At 32.7% G+C, this 20930-nt stretch overlaps 1 protein-coding gene across 24 annotated transcripts in view; it reads right to left on the bottom strand.

Moving 5' to 3' along the window:
* Nucleotides 1-20640, bottom strand: part of LOC143244761 (ankyrin repeat domain-containing protein 13D-like) — a 95168-nt gene extending 74528 nt beyond the window's left edge. For 5 of the 24 annotated variants that reach the window (XR_013025307.1, XR_013025309.1, XM_076490024.1 and 2 more), the window contains exons 1-2: nucleotides 20372-20631; nucleotides 14268-14403 (exon numbers count right to left, since the gene is read on the bottom strand). Coding sequence is in view for 16 of the 24 variants with exons in the window: in XM_076490024.1 (XP_076346139.1) it covers nucleotides 14268-14403; nucleotides 20372-20479 (244 nt within the window). In the remaining 8 variants the exon portion in view is untranslated. Of the gene's footprint in view, nucleotides 1-14267; nucleotides 14404-20358 lie in introns of those variants that run through there. The other 19 variants (XR_013025302.1, XR_013025304.1, XR_013025303.1 and 16 more) reach the window with 9 other exon arrangements.
* Between the last annotated feature and the right edge of the window lie 290 nt (nucleotides 20641-20930).

Here is a 20930-nt window from a genome sequence, read left to right as displayed (position 1 = left end):
AATATTCTGCATCTGTTTATTGGACACAAAGATGAACTTGAGATTTTCATTCCTTATGCTGAAACCTACAATCTAACTCTCAAACTTATTTTTCAAATTTCTAGTCAGAAAGTTAACTTTATAGACATCATTATTAATATTTCCATACCTACACTTCCTGACAGCATGCATTATAAATCCACTAAAAGCTATTCCTTTTTTGTACTTCAATTCTTTCCATCCCTCTAAAAACAAATATGCTATTCCTAAGGGACAATTCCAATGTTTGAGACATCTGTGTTCTGACAACAGTAACTTCAGGTGTAAAGAAAATATTACTTTTTACTTCAGGCTAAACTTTAACTAGACAGATTGGCAAAATTGTTCAATCAACTTCACCTTAAAATGTCATTAGATGTGTAATTTGTAACTGCTGCACCCTTAATTTCTTTCAAACATGTGAAAATATTTAAAGACTGTCTTGTATATTCCAAATTTGAGACTGAAATGTCTTTACTTTTCACATAAAAGGCCAATTCACCTGTACATCAGGGAGCATTATTCATTGGATTCATGTACTAGATGTTAAGAACTCTACATTGAGAAAACTATTAACAGATTAGGCAACAGATATCTTGAATATCTTCAATGGGTACAGAACAGCATCCTCAACCAACCAGTCTCCATCCACTTCAACTCACCAGATTACAACTGAATCGATAACATTAATGTACTTATTTTATTATAACCCCTCCCAACAAGTATGACTAAGAAAGTCTAAAACAAACTTCTATTTATACTATATTCTCTCACAACACATGGAATTAATGAACATTTCTATTCTACATGAATTCAGTTTCCATTAACATATCTTTGTGAAAACTGTTAACTTGACACTGTTTACTCCTATTTCCTTGTTTATTATGAGTATCATTTTTTTGAATTTATGTTTAAGATTTTTCTGTCTTCTCAATTTCTAAAATACAATTTCTATCATTTTAATTACTTGTTTTCCATGTTAAAGTCATTTATAAAATTGCTTCAACAATGCTCCTTCTAATAATATATTTGTTAATGTGCTCCATGCAGTACACACATAATTTAGATAATCTGTGTATTCTAGCCCTTCAATGATTTTGTCCAACTCTTTTCTCACTATAACAGTTAATGCTGCCTGACAAAAGGCTTCTGCTTAAAACATTTCTATGTAAAAAAGGCTGGTTTGGGTTGAGATTTTTTTTTAATGTAGAGGAGCAAACAACGTTTTGACCTTCTTCGGTCATCCTCAGGTTCACAAAGAAAGAAAGAGGTAACTGACCGATAGCTGACCACATGTTTGAAGGGAGATGTGTAAGAATGTAGAGAGGGTGCTTAGATGTTTGAATATATATTTTTTAAATACAGGTATAAAGGTGTTCCTTTGTATTGGTTTATCTTGGGCTTGAGTTGTTGTATAAGTAAGGCTTCTTTAATTTTGCATTTGTTTATGTTTGTTTCTTTATTTAGTATTTGGGTGTTTTTTTATGGTTATGTTGTGTTTATTTGATTTGCAGTGTTCGAAAATGTGTGAAGGTGACTTTGTTTCTTTAAATCTGGTTTCCATTTTATTACTTGTTTCTCCAATACAGAAGTTGCGGCAATTATCACACTATATTTTATAAATAATGTTGGTGTGGTGTTTGTCAGTGTAGTTTTTACATAGTACAGACTACAGTTTTGTGCCTGGTTTTTGAATAAATTTGGTATTAACTGGAAAGTCATATTTTGTTAGTAGTTTTTGCCAAATGTTAGTTATTTTTCTGCTGATGTCGGGAATATATGGTATGCAGCAGTATATGGTTGGTGATTTTTTAATTCGTGAGATACATTTACTTTTGTTGGTTGATTTTGCTTTTTGTCTAGGTGTGTGCATATAATGTTTTCTATGATTTGTGGAGGAAACTTATTGATGTTGATGAAGTATTGTTTTATTTTGTCTAATTCATCATTAATTTTATCTGGTGAGCATAGTTTTATGGTTGTGTTTATTTGGTTTTTCAGTATATTGAGTTTTTGTTTTGTTTCATGTGCTGAGTCCCAAGGAATGTATAGTCCAGTATGGGTGATTTTTTGATGGATTTCTGTTTTAAATTGTGTATCAGTTCTTGTAATTTTGAGGTTAAGAAATGATAGTTGATTGCTTTCTTCCTGTTCACATGTAAAGTTAATGTTTGGATATATAGCATTAATGTGATTGAAAAAATTAAGTGTATGTTCTGTAGATGTGAATCCAGCAATCGTGTCATCTACATATCTGTACCAGTATAGTGGTGGATGTAATGCTGTGTTAACTGCTTCCGTTTCAACTTGTTTCATAAAAATATTGGCTAGAACTGGTGATACTGGGTTGTCCATGCTTAGGCCATTTATTTGTATATAGTTGTGGTTGTTAAACATGAAGTTTGTCTTCATCGTGGTGAATTCTATGAGGGCTGCTGATTGGTTGCTGGGAATGTCTATTGATGGGTTAGGGTCTTGGACATAGAATTCTAGGGCTATCATGCAGGCTTCAACAGTTAAGACTTCTGTAAAGAGCAATATAACATCAAAATTAGCCATTAAGGCTTTATGATTAAGTTGATTAAGATTAAGACTTCAAAGAGTCTTTGATGAATGAGCTAGCTGATGTTACATATTTGGAGAATGCCCATGCTATGTATTTACCAAGATTGTAATTAAACGATTCACATGTGGACATTATTGGTCATAATGGACAATCAGGTTTATGGATGCCATACATACATTCCTTGGAACTCAGCACAACAAAAACTCAACATACTAAGAAACCAAATAAACACAGCCATAAAACTATGCTCACCAGATAAAATTAATGACAAATTAGACAAAATAAAACAACACTTCATCAACAACAATAAGTTTCCTCCACAAATCATAGAAAACATTATATGCACACACCTAGACAAAAAGCAAAATCAACTAACAAAAGTGAATATATCCCATGAATTAAAAAATCACAAACCATATACTGCTGCATTCCATATATTCCCGACATCAGCAGAAAAATATCCAACATTTAGCAAAAACTAGTAACAAAATATGACTTTCCAGTTAATACCAAATTTATTCAAAAACCAGGCACAAAACTATACTATACTATACTATATAAAAACTACACTGACAAACACCACACCAACATTATTTATAAAATATGATGTGATAACTGCCACAACTTCTGTATTGAAGAAACAAGTAGAAAAATGAAAACCAGATTCAAAGAACACAAAAAGCCATATTCATACATTTTTGAACACTGCAAGTCAAATAAACACAACATAACCATATAAAACACCCAAATACTAAATAAAGAAACAAACAAACAAACAAATGCAAAATTAAAGAAATCTTACTTATATAACAACTCAAGCCCAAAATAAACCAATACAAAGGAACACCTTTATACCTATATTTAAAATATATATATAAACATCTAAGCACCCCCTCTACATTCCTACACAACCCCCTTCAAACATGTGGTCAGCTATCGGTCAGTTAACTCTTTCTTTCTTTGTGAACCTGACGATGATGAAAGAAGGTTGAAACGTTGTTTGCTCCTCTACATTAAAAAAAAAAAATTCAACCCAAACCAGCCATTTTTACACATTCATTTTTCTCTACAAGTGAGTTTTATTGTCATCACTGATTAATAAAACATTTAACTGTAGACAGATGTTTTAACATTCAACCTTTTTTCACATGAATTTGTACTACTGCATCATGCCATATCATTAAGAGTATAACAAACTCCCTTGTGCAAATTCTTCTGTACATTTGCACAAGCATCCTCATTCTTTGACAAAGCCATAAAGAAAGGCATAAAGGAAATTTGGTGGGATGGATGGGAGCATACATGTTCCCACATTTTTATGTAAAGAAAATTTTAACTTCTAAAATGAATATTCACCTCTTTGCACAGATTGCTAAAATTCCATGTTCAGTTGGTGAAGAGAATGATGCAAAGATTACCTTGATAAGCTTCCTTCTGCAAGTGTCTACAAGTCCATGGGTTGTGGAGAAACTCCAGAGGAACAAACACATGGAAGACTGCATTTCATCTCATTCAGCTTTACCCATGTATATGAGAACAAGAGGTTAAAAGCCCAAAATGTGTTGTATTGATTCTGCTCATTCTTGCATGTCCATTCAAATACAAAAAGTCATCATATGGCCAATATGTTTGGTGAGACTGAAGCTAATTAAGACCATGAGTCCTCTATCTTCTGAGTCAAAGCTAACTATGGGAGAAGAGCACTTGCAATAAGTATACATGTACACCTCCATAACTCTCAGTCACTACTGGCCCCATGCAATTTGTGGGAAGAGGATATCATAATGAAATATGTTATTATAGATACTTATACAACTTCTACTTGACCATTTATCTCTGCAGGCTCTTTTCCTGCTTTAGATGCAAGATGTGTGCATGTGCGCTTTATTATAGCAAAGCCACATGAGCATATCTTCTAAGTCCACCGATGGGAATTGAACCCCTGATTTTAGCATTCTAAATCTATAGACTTACCACTGTACCAGCAAGGAACGTCTGCGAGAGATATGTCACAATTGTACATGGATTAATTTCATCTACTCTGCCATTAGATACCTAGCACTCATGCAACTGGAAAAGCAGGAATTGTAAAAAATATATAATATAGGATTGGTACAGTTATATTTGCCCAAAGTCCACTTGAAGATTTTAATATATCAATTTTATGTGAGATGAGCTGAACTGTACTCCAAAAACACCCTAGCCCCACTTCTTACTCTAGAGAGACTTCTTGTTCCAGACCTAGTGACTAGACCCCAATTAGTAAGGATTCTCCATGATCTGCCACCTCAGCAAGAGTTTTCCCAAATTCCACCTAGTGGGGAATGGGTGAGAATTTGCATAGGGAAGGCCCACAAAATGTATACAAATCCATATTAGTCTCTCTCTCCAGAAAGGTATTTTACTGAAGACAGCACAATTGGCAAGTGCAAAACCCTATTTTTAAAAGCCAACAACCACTAGCCAGAAAAGTGAGCAGATGCACATCTTTAGTGCTGACTATTTTGAGATATTCCATGAAGTGGGGTACAATATGGATCGGACTTGAAAAATGTAATAGAAATTGGTCTTGCAGAGCATCCCATCTCACAGTGGGTACTTGGAACAAGGGCAGGTGGTATGAGCATTCCATTATCCCAGCTTGATGCAAAGTTTTGGTATATATATATATATCGTGGGAGGTAACATTAGCAAACTAGTGGAATTATAACAGATTAATAGTGTAAAAGAACAAATAAAAAGTTCACTCGCCTGTGAAAGACAGGGTGGGACTGAAGAATGGCAATGAATGAAAGCCTGAATTTTGAGAGAAGGCAATTAGATGGTAGATATACTGGGTGATGAATGTATGCAAGGTGTTTCAAATATCTGTCTGAAGAATTACTTCTAGTGGCTAATGAAAATGTTCTGCTACAGAAGAAGTCAGGCATCTTATCTGGTGAAAGAAGAGCTTAAAAAGCCAATGACTATCAAACTCCAAGGAGGAATAAACCATTCAGATGAGCTGAAAGATCCATCCAGAAAGGTTAGAGAAAAAAAGGTCTCTAGCAAGAGGGTAGATCAGAAAGAATGAAAAGATAGTGATGGGAATTCCAAAAGAAAAAATTGCAACAAATAGCCTGGGCTGGGTCAAAATACCTATACAAATGGGATAAAGAGAAAAGGAAAATGAGAGAAAATGTATGACCATCCTCCATAACAAATGAAATCTTTGACAGAAAAGAACAGTTGGTGTAAAGAAGATATGGCTAGTGGAAAAGAGTCTGGGTGGAGTCTATAGCATAGATATCAGATTTAACAATGATCATAAGCAAAAAGAAGTAGGTTTTGAGAGAGAAATGGTATAGAGATCAAGTGGCAGAAGGTTCTAAAGAATAACATTCGAGTCTAAGTGAGGCAAGGGAGTAGGAAAATAGGGTCTGTGCAATAGAAAAGAAAGGAAATGGTGAGGACAGGTGAACAGAAGATATTGTGGTGTCAGAAAAGGCAAAATTTTGTGGATAGAGCTACTCTATATCCATAAAGGTAGAGACAAACAGGCCACAGTTGAAGAGCTAAGTGAAGAAATAGATGAAGTATTGAAAAATAGGTTGGCCAAGTTGGAAATGATTAAGGAGAAAATAACAGCAACAAGCTCACCATTTTCATTACTACATAGAAGTAAAAGATCAACAAGAATAGAACAGAAGGAAGGTTATGCAATTAGAAAACTGATGAACCAGACAAATCCTACACACAAAGATAAATGGAGATAAAATTGTTATGGAAGAGTGACATATGTGGTGGTACCAAAAGAGACAAAATGGTAGTATTTAGAACTTGGTTAAAAGAAAATGTAGTTATGAAAAACAAGGTTAAACAGGCCAGTAGGGAGCCACCAATGGTGCTCTACAGTGGGTGATCCTTGAACCAGAGCAAGAACACGGGGAAGAAGGTGGAAGAAAGGGATATATATATATATATATATATATATATAGAGAGAGAGAGAGAGAAAGAGATAAGTTCCAACTGAGAGTATCTATAGCTAGAGCTGATGGATGAGGAACATAAGACTACAAAAGAGGATGTTTGGCATTGAGAAAAGAAGCAAATCCATCTATGAGGAGTAACAAGTTTCAAACTCATCCATCAGAAGATTTGATGGTGAAGAGACCATTCCATGAGTAGGACAGAGTCCCATCAAGAAATATTGTCTGCTATGAGCATCAAGAACAAAGTCAACATTTAAACTTACCCAATAAAGAAGGTTAAAGTCTGAAAGAAGATGGTTCTTAAATAAATGCCCCCTTTACACTTGGCATAATCACAGAATTTTATGAGTAGACCACAATCAAACAATATATAAGGAGGGGAAAAAAAGTAGTGAAATATGTTCTCAGGATTTTTCCTGGCAGCAGGAGAAGTCATTCATTCATGAAGAAGTGAAACTACAATCCTAGACCATGCACCGAAGAGCAAAGGCCTGCAAAATGCAACTGAATATGTGAGGGACTGACATTTTTCTGAATGGAAGGGCAGAAAATTGAAAGCTATGATCCCTGTGGATGAATTTGAAGAAACACAACAAAGCTAGAACTACTGGAACATGTAGAAACTGGTCTGATGCATGTACTTTGGTCATCCATAAGCTGAGTTGCAAAGACCACTTGAGAGAGAAAAATAAATGTCTAACCAAAAATAAATTATGACCAAAGAATGATTGATGGAAGATAAATCAATGAATGGGCACCAGTTCCCAGTATTTATAGAGCCAATGAAAAGGCAAAAGATGTAACCCAGAAATAGATTGTGAACTCTTTCTATAGCTTTTTCTCCACTAAGTCCAAAACCACCCTTTTCAGTTGTCAAGAAAAATTACATTTAAATTGTGATGAAAAGCAATAAATTGGGAGAAAAGTGGATGTTAGGAGGAGAAATAAAGGAAGAGACCACAGGTAAGGCCTTCAATAATCCATCTGTCAGCAGCAAAATGTGTAATCTATAATAGACAGGCTTCCACAGGTCCCAAACCAACCAGATGGATACTGACAATTAAGTAATTGGTAGGTGAGATGTTGTACTGAAAAAGGGTAAGAGGAGGTGGATGATAGAGATACTGGGACAGAACAGGTAGGAGGAGGAATTAGAGTGAGGGGCAGGTGTGGTAAAGTGTGATTGGGACAAACATGGGTGAAACTGAAGAGGAAAGGGAAGACTGAAGGTGAATGGCCTCAGTTTGCAAGTCAAGAAAATCAAGAAACACCAAATATGTTTTGTTGGAAAAAGGGAGCAAAACAAAGGATTGGAAGGAAGGAGTAAGGTAATCAGACTAGGGAAATAAGGATATCCCTTAACAAGAGGTCCAAACAAAAAAGAAACCAAATGAGAAGGGAATCTGCAGAGAAAATAGAATGGACAATGGAAAAAAAAAGTGTGTTCTAGCCACTGGAAACTTTGTCAGAGGAATGATAAAACACCTCCACCATATAGTGAAGAGAGGGGAGGTACCTAAGAATAATAGTAAGAAAGTTTTGAAGTCATGAAAAATGGGGACTAAATACAAAGAATCTGCCCTCAAACTTGCAAAACAGATTCCAAGTATTGGGGTCATAGAAAGTGACTATATGCAAGGAGATTGGAATCAATCTGGTAGGGAGATGAGGCATGAAAGAAGTTCATCACGAAAATGAGTTGGCATCTACAGAAATGTCAGGGGAAGGAGAAAACAAAGAAATCACAAGAGAAAACATTATGTGAGAGAAAATGGGAAGCATCATAGATTATTGGGGTCAAATAGTATATGACTGGACAATGAGAGTGTGGAAATCAGAAGATTAGAGTTGTTCTTTGAGGCATGGAGATACCCAAACCAAAGTCTGAAGGTGAAAAAGCCATTCAAAATCCTCCTCCTCAGCATCAGAATCAAAGACACCGGAAGAGAATTGTATGATAGAGTCCCACCACACATTGGACAATGTCTGTCACATCTTCCTTAGATAAAGGTCTTCAAGAAATGTTGGCAATTTGACCAACATGAGTGGTATTTTTTTTATTCACATCAGTCAAAGAAGAGTTCACACTGAATGTTCATGCACATACACAGAAGGATTTAAGGGTGTCTGGCCAAACATCCTATTTTTGTGATGTAAAAATTTATGCTTATATAGTTGTGGCACAGCTGCTTATGGTATTTTATACTTTTTACACAATCTAACATTTTATGATATGTCAATAAAATTGGAACCAAACCGTGTGTGTGTGTGTGTGTGTGTGTGTGTGTGTGTGTGTGTGTGTGTGTGTGTGTGTGTGTGTGTGTGTGTGTGTGCGAGCGCGCAGTTACTGAGATATCAATATATTTGTTTTGCAAACCTACCACAGCGGCTCTTTTGAACGCTTGTTTATCTATGCCTAATCCTCTTAAGTGCATGTTTATAAGCAATCAAAACAAGTAATTTTGAACTACATAATCTTATTATTCCTTTTTAAGTATTATGTGGAAAAACCATTACAACTGTTGGAGATTTTGAAGTTTGATGATTGAGGCAAAATTTCAAACACAAATTAATTTTTTAAGACTCAATAAAATACAACTTAATTAGGAAGCCTGGAAACTTACAGTGGATTTTTGTGGTAATGATAGAGTAATTTAAAATGTTTTGGTATTCCAAAGTGCATGTATAAAGCCTATAAAAATTTATTTCTCTACTTCTTCTACATGCAAGTACAAAACACTTTATAGCATTACAAGTAATAGAGATTATTTTTTTATATATTTTTATTTACTATACTATGTTTTGAGAAAAATAACTGAAATTTAAGATTTTATTTGTAATTAGTAATAATATATAAACAAGCATATGTAGTATATGGTAACTGAAATGTTACTGAATTTTTTGAAATACTGGTATGCTAGAAGGAAGGCTACAGTAAGATTTGTTCTTTGAAGTCCAGTTGTATGCTATTTGATATGCTAACATGAGCTGCACATGTGCCTCATAGCTTACAACTCGTGTTGTGGTATATTAATTAAACATAGCTCAATGAACAAAAAATTTATAAATAGATACTTACAATTACAAGCTTTAACCTATTTAGAATAAACAATATGGTGTTCCTATTAAAATCTGTAGTCATTTTAAAAAGAAAAAAAGTGTAATTTAGACTTATGCACTAATTTTTTATGGTGGTTATAAGGTTTGTCAAATTGACTAACCCTGTATAGGGTTAGGCTAGAGAAAAAGAACAGATAAAATATGAAAAACTTTATAGAATTACCTTATATTAATATTGTTGTACAGCATGTGATTACACTGTAGTAAAATGTTTGTATGGAAACAGTGAGATAGGTCAACCAAGTTTCCTAACTCTTTAAAGTAAACTGACCCTAATGATCAGCAAAGATGGGTAGAATCTCCTTATGCTTTACTCATGATAGTCTATGGGTGACGGTCAAGCATAGTGCAGTAATACCACCCAGTCTAGGTGGTCTTATGAAACCTAATTTCTACAGAGAACCTGTTGCAACTTAAAGTATATTGTGTTAGTGGTTGCTGGACCAGATTTTACTTGATGAAAATACATTTGACTGGGCAACACTTGCCACAGAGTATGAACTTATGATAAAGAAGTAAGGGACCCTGGAAAAGAAAGTAGTAATAAGAATAGTAATGAAAATATAACCCCCTCTGCATAACATAGCAGATAACTAGGTGGGGTTGTCAAAAATTCTTAGATGAATATGCTGCCAAATCATCTGAATAATACAAATTACAAGTACTGCGAGATATCCACATACCAGACTCCATAATATTCTACAGAGGGGAATTCAACCAGACTGGTAAGGACATAGAAACATGAAAAATCTGATGAATTGTGACCCATAAAAGTCTCTCTTGCTTCCAAAGAGCCCAGAATAAGAAATGTAGGCCCATTTTTGTACCCACTCCATCAAGGTAATCAGAGATAAATTCCAGAAAATTGAAAGTTCACAAAGAATAAAAAAAAACTGTTGTCCAGAACCTATAAAAGCTTTAGTGAGAACCACACCACACTTCAAAGCCCTCCCCTGGATATAACAAACAATCAGAATCACATTGTTCATAGAGGTGAGAAATAGCAATCAGATGAATTCATGAAAAGGATTTATCACCTTCCCTGATTTACACTGTGTGAAGTAAGGACCTGTCTTGGTTCAGCAGATCATAAATGGAAATATAAATAGTTCTGTGCATATGAAGTGCAAACAAATCCAACTAGTGATGTCTGCAGGTAGGAAGCAACAAAAAATAAACCTCAAGGGAAAGATGATAATGGTACATGAGGCTAATGACTCAAATAGGTGTCCAGAAAGAGTATGTAATGCCATCTTTATATCTTATTTACGCAACTAAAACAATCATTTGGGAAGAAGGACCTGAATAGACTTGAAAAGGCTGAAGAGCACTGGGACTAAAGGAATTACAGTCACTTCAAGCATCTAAAGATAGCCAATAAGAGTAATTATTGGAAGATGTGAAACCCTTGTCAAAGAGCCAGGTCAAAAAGCAAACTATAGTGGATAAATCTGGAAACAACATAGGTTCAAGTTCCTAACAATACTCCATTGTTAAAATGTGTGCCATTTTCAGTGCTACATGTCCATCATTGAAAACACACAGACCAAGACGGTTGAATAAATATTTTACAAGTTAAACCCCAATGAAGTGTGAAGTACTGCATAACCTCCACACATGAAGCAGATCATGGCCACCTTGACAGAAATTGCCAAAGAGGAAGTGGAAGAGCTGAATCCAAGGCTGAGCTGGCTTGTTACCAACAGAAGGTGATGACCAGGAGATTGAATGATTCATTGCCAGATCTCTAGATAGCAGGCATATAGATGAGTAGAATAGATATTGATACTAAATAAGGAAACTGAGAATCCAGTTGGTCACTGCTTATGATCTATTGGTCATATAGAAACCACTGAAAGGGTCTCAAGTGAGTTCATTCCACACTATAGTGTGAAGTCAAATGATAATTGATTGAGACTGACTGATGTGTTGGAAAAGACACCCAAATGAACAATATATTGTGTTGAAGTGAAAAAGATGCCTCATCTCTGATAAGAAATCTTGTACTAGTTGCTTCAGAAAGCAGTACCTGGTTTTGACATACCACCAACTGATGATATGTTGCAGCAGTAACCAGATGTCCATGAAATAATGTGAGCCCAGGTCCAGAGAATAAATGTAATGAGAAGAGGTTCATACAATTGGATATAACACAAATGGAGTCAATACTAATCTGAGAGACAAAGTCGTGAATTGCAGCACCATATCCTTTTTTACAAAATGCAAGAAGTGATAGGATGAACCTGCAATGGGAATGTGAAAATAACCATTGGTGACAAACCTGAACATCCACAATTCTTGCAAAATACTAATCAAGAATGAGGAATGACTTCAATGAGCATTAAAGGATCTAGAAATTGCTGTAGATGAGAAATATCAATGACTGGATGCCAATATCCCTTCTTTTTGAACAAAACAAACAGACAGGAATAAAAATCAAGGAAAAACTGGAATAACTCTTTCCACAGCCCCATTTGACCAGCAAATCTCTGACAGCCATGGAACAAAGTTCCAAAATCCAAGGGCCTGTGGGAGATGGAAAGTCACGGACCAAGGGGCAAATAATGGGGATTGGGACACTTGAATAGGAATGGAACTATGACCTCCTGTAGAAGCTGAGGAAAGTCAAAGCCAATGAGAACAGGGATGAATGCAGAAAGGCAAAAATCGACCCTCAAATCCAAAGACTGAAATGCTTGCAAAAGTCAAAGGTTGAATAAAAGGATCTCATGTAATTTACAGAGGGCAGACGTAGATAAACAAGTGTCCTCTATTCAACAAATTGCAAAACATATCAGCCAAGAGATAAGGAAAAGTGCAGAAGCTGGCAGCTGAACTAAGGAGGATGCTAACAAGGGTTCCAGCACACGAAAGTGATGTAGCAATCACCGAGATGCTTCCTAAAAAAAGTGTAAGTATGATAAATGCCTCAGCACCAAAGTTATGGTGAAACAAATCCAAGAAAACTGATCTATTCAGGTTAATCACAGACTGTTCCAGAACCCCACATTTTCAGAAGAAAGACCATTATTTGAAAGTCTACACACACTTTCACCTGGCATTAATAGGTGAAAGCATGTTGTTTTGACAAATGGGGCAGACAAGGTAGAGTTGTCCCTTCAAGTAAATGAGCATGAACCACAATAGCAAGGGATGAAAGAAGAACTAAGTACTTTGCATAAGACTTTTCCTACTTCAAGGAAGAAAGACTCAAAAGCAACCAGGAAAAGACCCAAAACATCACACACTTGATTTACCAATTGAAACAACAACAAAAAAAAAGAGCTGTAGACATCCAGTCCAAATTAACCTCATGAGAAGCTGACAGAGTCAAGGAAGGTACTGCAAAAAGCACACCTAAATTCTCTCCATAATGTCCAGAAATGCCTGCAAATTGCAGCCTCAGAGACCCCTCAAGAAACAACCTGTTTTGTGAGCAATACAAGATGTCAGAGGAGGAATAGGAGAGACCTGAATCTTGAATTATTTCCATGATAGATACATTAATTCAGAAATAAATGTCAAAAATTGGCTTTACAGAAATCAAATATGTAACATGAAGAACACTCAAAGTATCTCCAGTAGTTAAGTGAGGAATAAAAGACTGCAGAAAACAAGAAAAAAATCAGAACAGTGCTTAGATAGGTAAAGAAACCCTAAGAGTCTAGTAATAACTAATGTAAAAGGGGTATTTTTGAAATAAAACTTTTTACAAAATAATAAATTGATGCATTAAATACCTTTCTTAGCAATACAATTACATTAAAAAGTTACTGAAACATATTTAAAAATATGTTTGGAACCTAGTAACTGATTTTATACCATTAACCACAATAGTAACTGTCAACATGAGGTCACTGTGTCAGTCAACTTCATGCATTATCACATATTAGTAGCCATGTTGGACACCAACAGAGTGATTTTACATTGGTCACTACGATAGCAACTACATCACCACAGGGTCAATCTGTTTAAATCAAATTCATATGTCACATAACAGAAGTAAGAGTGATGTTGGGAACCTAACAGCTCATTTTACACTGGTATTAACAATGTTGACATCAGGTCACTGTATTAAATCAAGTTTAGCCATTATCTCAACTGATTTGACACTGAAAACTTTGCAACTGATTAAGTTCACATACATTTATGCATGACTAGGTTGTAGAACACAATTATCTTTTCCCAATAATGCATAGTGATGTGGAACTCAAATAACAATTTCCTGAGAAAAAGATTTTGCAATACAAAGTATTACTAAAATAATTCAAATAGATTTCAAAAGACTCATGAATAGTTATTTAACCACATTCATTAACCTGTAATATTGTTTGCTTCTAAAAAACAACAGTCAACTACTCTAATGCATTCACATTTCTGAGTCTTTAAAAATGTACCTGAAGTTCTCACTAATTTATTCTTTTCAAGTGTTAAGTAGCATATTCAGTACCCTAAACCTAACAAATGAAAAAAAGCATACAAAAACTTTCAAACTGATAAAAGGAAAAAAAAATCTCCTAAAGTAACAAAATTTTATCCTACACTGCAATAAAGAAAATGTGTTCTATAAACATACATATATCAAAAACTACCTGTAAAACCATCTTTATAATCAACATTCACATTGGCATTATGCCTCAGCAGAACTCGAGTGCTTTCAAGGTGACCTAAAGCAACAGCAAGCATCAGAGGGGTTCTTCCTCTTGGATCTCGTAGTTCTATGTTGTGCTGATAAGAAAAGGAAATTATTATACAGTAATAACTATTGTATAATTTTGTCAGTGACAGACTTAAATACCATTACATTATGAATTATTACAGCACGCAACATACATCAGACAACCAAACATTACAGACTTAATACAGCAGAGAACCATCATATTCAACATTATAGAGACAAAATACACTAACTACTTCTTTACACTTTTACACAATATACTCCTGAATAAAATTTGTATTTTGCAATTTGTTACAGAATACAGTTCAATTATTTTCTTAAATTTGTACTTATTTCTGAATATAGATCAACATTTATACTTATTTCATTCTTGCAACTCATGAAAATACAGAATAAAGTTCAACTATTTCTCTCCAGTTGTACTTAATTTACCTTTTGAATTTCTCAGAATATTAATATTTCTATGAAATTTAATTATCCTTGTTTGTTTTGAAGAAAAGTGTTAAATAATTATATTTTAATAGTTATAAACTTCACTTGTTTCTGGTCCAGTAATAAATTGAATAGATACTACTATCAAGAAATTCTCCACTTTATTTAACTGTATTGCTTCAATACTGAAATAATTTGGTGTTAGATGAACAAATATGATTTAGAGTGAGACAGCAAAACAAATTATATTCAATAATTATAAATCTAAAAAATTATTTACTCCTATAAACAGCATTATGACCTTCTCTGTGCATATAAAGATTATGTATGTATATATGTATTATATACATCTAACTACAGGGCAGTTCTCTTAACCATTTCACATTCCTAAAAATAACCATTAATTCTAACTGACTGTAGATATAAACTGTTCTAGATCCTGCAATACCCAACAAGAACTGGTAAATATCATGCATGCAAATGAGCTTCTTGCAGAGCCCTACACTTGTCCACTCACATGAATATAATAAATGTAACCATGGTAACAACATTAAAGGAACTAATACTCTTATCAGAGCACAGAATACATAAAGTAAATGACTACAACCAAATATAGCTTAATTAAGTGTCAGGTGCAACTGTACACAAAGTGTGTAAGACTGCAAACCTAACAAATAATTAAAACAAATCATGCATCTCTGCATCAGTAAAAACAAGCACATTTTTTACATAATACAAAAAAAACCTCATCTAATGTATAATTTAACATTTTTTGAGACATCTTATTTCAAGGACAAAATTATTAACAGTTCATTACATGATTTAATCTTGTGCAGAAAAAGTGAAAGATGAAATACTAGATTTCTATTACCCTTACTGTAATAGGGCATGCTGATCAAAATAAACTTACCATCCTATAACAACTTTCACATATTAGGTAATGAAGCAAAGAACTCCTGCAAGATAGAGATTTACATCTTCTATTCCATTTAATGGGTACATGAAAATAAATACTTTAAATCATCTTCAAGAAAGCAAAAAAAAAAAAAAATGGTTACACAAAAAGTGAATAATTTAAAACTAAGGAAACTTAATTCATCTTTAAAAACAAAGAGAATAATCACAAACTAAAGTAAAATAACACAAGCTTGTATGTGTATTTACTATAATAATAAAACCTTGCATATTTAATTGTACAATGAAAACTACTAAATGTTGCATTCTATAATAATGAAACCTTATGATATAATGCCATAATAAGACTAAATATAAAAAATACCCTTCGTGTGTATGTTTATAACTTCAAAATTAAAACTTCATTATTATTGTTATTTGTGTGATAGCTTTCCAGGAGATGACCTCAACTAAAATCTTAAGGTTACATTCAAGAACATTTTAAAATATTTTAATATACAATTTTAGTTCTATTCTTTCTTTTAATAAAAACCACAACCCTATGAAAATGTACATGTCCTTATTACAATTTAGAAGGTGAAAATTAGTACAGTTGTAGTATAGCTGTACATTCTACCCATTTGTCATTGAAATTGGACAAAACCATCTTTTTTCCTTATGTTAACTATGTACAATAATCTATTTATATATACACATGTTGAAAAATTGAGTAAAGCTAAACTTAAAATATTTCAATTCATTTGCAATGCATAATATGTGAACATTTTGCTAATCTCATTTATTTTTCATATCCTTCTCCAACCTACAATACAGGATTCCTCACACCTGCAGCTCAGATCTTTAAAAAGAAAACCTGCTACATCAACACCTAAAAGATATTTTAATGTTAAAACCATAATTGTGAAAAAAGATTATTTCTGGAAAAAAAAAAAAAAAAAAGCACTGCATTTAAGAAGTTTGCATTAAAATATGTCATTTTTCATTTAGGATCTTTTAACAGCCTTAATTTAAAATTTTAGAAAAATAAATACGTTTAAAACCACATTAACTCTGACTCATTAAAATATCTGAAACATAACAAAAACCATGATATTCTTTTTACAAACAAAACAGCTAGCAAGACAACAGAAAACCATTTAGCCTAAAGAATTCATCTTCATGTCTGTAAAGACAAAACTAATTTTTCTTTTTTTAATTATTAAATTAATTGTAGACTAATATCCATAAACATAATCAATAAAAAGAAAAAACTAATTCCATCTACCACCAGGCAAACCACTCCACAAGTTTATAACTTCAACCAAAGAAAAATTAACTTGTTTATTTATCTTATGTAAACCAAATATTATTTATAACAATTTTATAAATTGGTTCATGTTGTTATACCTTATTATTGTGCCTTAAACAACAGTAGGGAAAGGTCTATCATAGAAAGGGAACAGTTCTGTCACAACTTATTACCAAAGATAGGTATAAAAAATTTCAAGTGGATTTATTACTGTTTGAGAAACCTTATAACTACAATATAACTGCAAATCTTTTCCAGTTCTAGCTTTTTTACCACCAGTAAATGATGACAACTTCAATGTGTAGATGTGTTTGGTTGAGAAACAGAGAAAACATAAAAGTCAATTACATGTAGGGTTTCCACAATCTCCAAAAGTAGAAAGAGTTCACCATACTCTATGATCCCATTAAATGTAACACCTCTAATATATAAATTTAAGTTTTACTTTTAATATAAAGAGTGGAACATGTAAATCTGAAAAATCAAATCTATGGTTTTAAACTCATTCAGAAAAGATCTAGAGCTACCTATCTTATGAATCAAACAAAGCTAAAATTAAAAACTCATTCACACAGAAACTAAAGCAGCAAATACAGAAATATAATAAACTAAACCCTAAAATAAGCTACATGCACCTACTTTTTGTAGTGTAAAACTACAAGTCAGTGATGAAGGCGTTAAAGAACTTTGGATAAAGATAAAACAAATATTAAAAATAGCATTAATGCTGCATATTCTAGAAATTTATATATAAATATAAGATCACTATGTGAATAAAATACATTCCAACACTGTAGGAAGCCTAGTCTTATTCTTCCAATTTGCCCTTGTTTAACACCATTAATAATGGATAGAATACTCTGAAAGTGGTACATCAAAATGATATATTGGGATTCATACTTATTTTTTAAATGTTTTAATTTTCTTGTTGTATTGTACGACACCTTACTGCTTTTTTTTTTTCTTTTATGGTTATAAGAGTCCTTGTGAGTTGCATTAAAGATACTTCATCAGCACATAAATTAAATATCCCAATGATGAATGATGCATAAAGCAATAAAATAAAAAGTGACAGATGACATTATTGCCTGTGAAATACTTAAAAGTTGGTTGTTAATGCTGTAAAAACAAAAGAAAAGTTTAAGTATTTCAAATTGGTTTAGATGTAATTTTCATTTTGCTTCTGAAAATTACATCTAAATTTTTATGAACACATTTTCTAAAAAATATTATAAAAATTATATACATATTCAGTTTATCCTTTTCCTAGTATTTAACAAAACCATTTTTTGTATATTTGATCATCACCAGTAAATGATCCTTGATTATAATTTTGACTTACATTTTATGTTCAAATCTGATTCTTTATTAAAACCTTATAGATTGAGCTGCCAGAAAAAGAAAAACAGGTTCTCAGAGAAATATTCCTTCATAGTCAAATGTCTGACTCTGCAATTTAATATTTTAACAACAAATGTAAAACATTTGATGGTGTGTTATAAACACATGAAAGTATAATTTTTCATGAAAATTGCTTATAATTTTCTGAGTAAATTTTTCAGAATCTTCTATTGAGGGTGAAAAACATCAATAATAATGTATTGCAATGCCATCTACTGACTTGAAAGATACTTAAGTTGTTTTTGATAGATACATCACTCATGTTTATTATGTAATTATGTAATATGATATTATCCCAGAGTAATATATAATTGTATTCCTTTGTTTCCTAATATTCAAAGAGATTATTATACTATGATGACAATTTTATCAGAAATCAATAATACAATACACCAAATCCACTCATACTTGAATGCGAGACATTCAGATATTGTCAAAAGCTATAATCACTGTGATAACCAATTTTTCTAATGGAATGTTAACAAATAATTCAAATGCCTAATGTAAATTATCATGTCACTGTTGTTTGTTTCCCCAAATACTGAAATCTTTTACTCTAGCATAAAAAATAAACATGATAATTCAAAACAAGTTATAAAAAATCTGCACTCAACTGTATGTATGTATTTATTTACAAGTAGATAGATACATACTACTCATAATTTTCAGAGGAAAACCTAATTCTAACCACTTCTCAAAAACCTCAGGCATACCGCTTTAGCCACAAGCAAAACACATGATTTTGGTAAGAATACCTTTTTTTTTTTTACTTTACCAAAATTTATAACATTTATTAGTATCACTAATACTTCAGTTTACCGCTCCAGTAATTCAGGAAGTTTGTCCTTCTTAAGTTAGTCATTTATTACTGAGCATTTGACCTCTGCAATAAAACCTAATACTTTGTATACCAGCAATTCTACAGTTATCCACACAACATCTGGCCTCCAGTATAAAACAATGTTTGCTCTGTCAGTGGTTTTATTTATTCACATAACATGTTGTTTCCAGTACAAAGCCTAAGCTGATGGCATTATGACCTCTAACAGCTGACTGGCATTACTTTTATAAAATCACATTTCAGCAGTAGCTATTATCATAATTTTTTGCTAATCACAAATTTGTACAATAAATATTTTTCTTTGCAGAATTTGAAATCTGAATAAAACATTCTATTTCAACAATCTAATGATTACAGATATTTTTAATTTATGAACTGAAGTGCAACAAACAATTTCAGATATTATTTACTCCTATAAGTTAGAAGAGAACTTCACTTGTAAATTTATTGTACTTTTTTATATTCATTACAAATGTTACATATAACATTCCACAAATTAAAACCAATGTCATCAAAAACAAATATATATGAAATATTTCATATTGTTAATTACAATTATTGTTGTTTTCCTTATTCAACAGCCAATCACACTGTTCCTCACATTCCTTAGTTTGTCTACTAAAAATATATAAAGCTTAGTATCCATTTTTATTAACAGAAAGTAATAACCCAGAAAAACCAGTTTTCAGTCTTAAAATTCTTAAAATTAAACGCCTGTGCAAAGCATCACAAGGTAGGTATAACTTATCACATAAATATATATAAGCTACAACAACCAGCTCAATGGCTATACTGGTTAATAGTTAATATTTATCCTTCTTACGGTACAAGTCAATAAATTTCAGAGACGTTGATGGTAACTGAAGATAAATTATATTAAATATTAACAAGCCTAAGTTACATATTTAATATACATAATAAATTTTAGTAATATATTCAATAATTCACGAGTTATTCTACAACACTAATGTCAAATATGTCATTTAACAAAATAAACCGTTTTGCTTACAGCTGTTGTTTTTTTTGTTGTTGTTTTTTGTAGGCCAAATATAATGGAAATAGTCGAGTTCATCATTATACAGCTTCTGCAACAACTTTAAGTACAAGCTGTAGGTCAGAAATTATTACCTATAAATATTACCTCTCCTTTCAGAAGTTCCACCTCCAATTCCTTAAAATCGTTCTGCCAAACTAACCAGTGTAGTGGAAATTCTTTCATAATACGTTCTCTCTGGAATTCAGCTGACATCTCGTTACTATTTTCGCGATATGTTAAAAATTCAAAAATGTCTTCCCAATGTAATATTTTCACGTTTATTTCTACAAACACGTAAGAATAACAAGACAAAATACAGTCTCCGTTATATTATAAACATACGTGCAATTATAATCAAACACCATAACGCCCTCTATATAGTTCTTGTATACATGTTCTGGTTGATGTACCGGTAAAGCATAATTTTAAACCTAAATTAAATATCGCATAAGATACACAAAAACATAGTGTGTTTAGTTGAAAGATTTAGATTATTTTAAGCTAAAAATAACAATGCATCGTGAAGTTAGATCTCATGGATCCAGTCTAAACTATTTAAATCAATGATAAGAAAGTGACTAAATAACTTATAAACTAAAAAAGAGAGAGTGAAGAAGGTAGACAACAGTGGCGGCGCCAAGGGGGGCTTGGGGGACTTGAGCCC

This window comes from Tachypleus tridentatus, chromosome 2 (assembly GCF_004210375.1).
Source record: "Tachypleus tridentatus isolate NWPU-2018 chromosome 2, ASM421037v1, whole genome shotgun sequence".
Classification (NCBI taxonomy): domain Eukaryota; kingdom Metazoa; phylum Arthropoda; class Merostomata; order Xiphosura; family Limulidae; genus Tachypleus; species Tachypleus tridentatus.
Note: the sequence above shows the minus strand (reverse complement) of the source record. Positions and strands in the feature narration are given on the sequence as shown.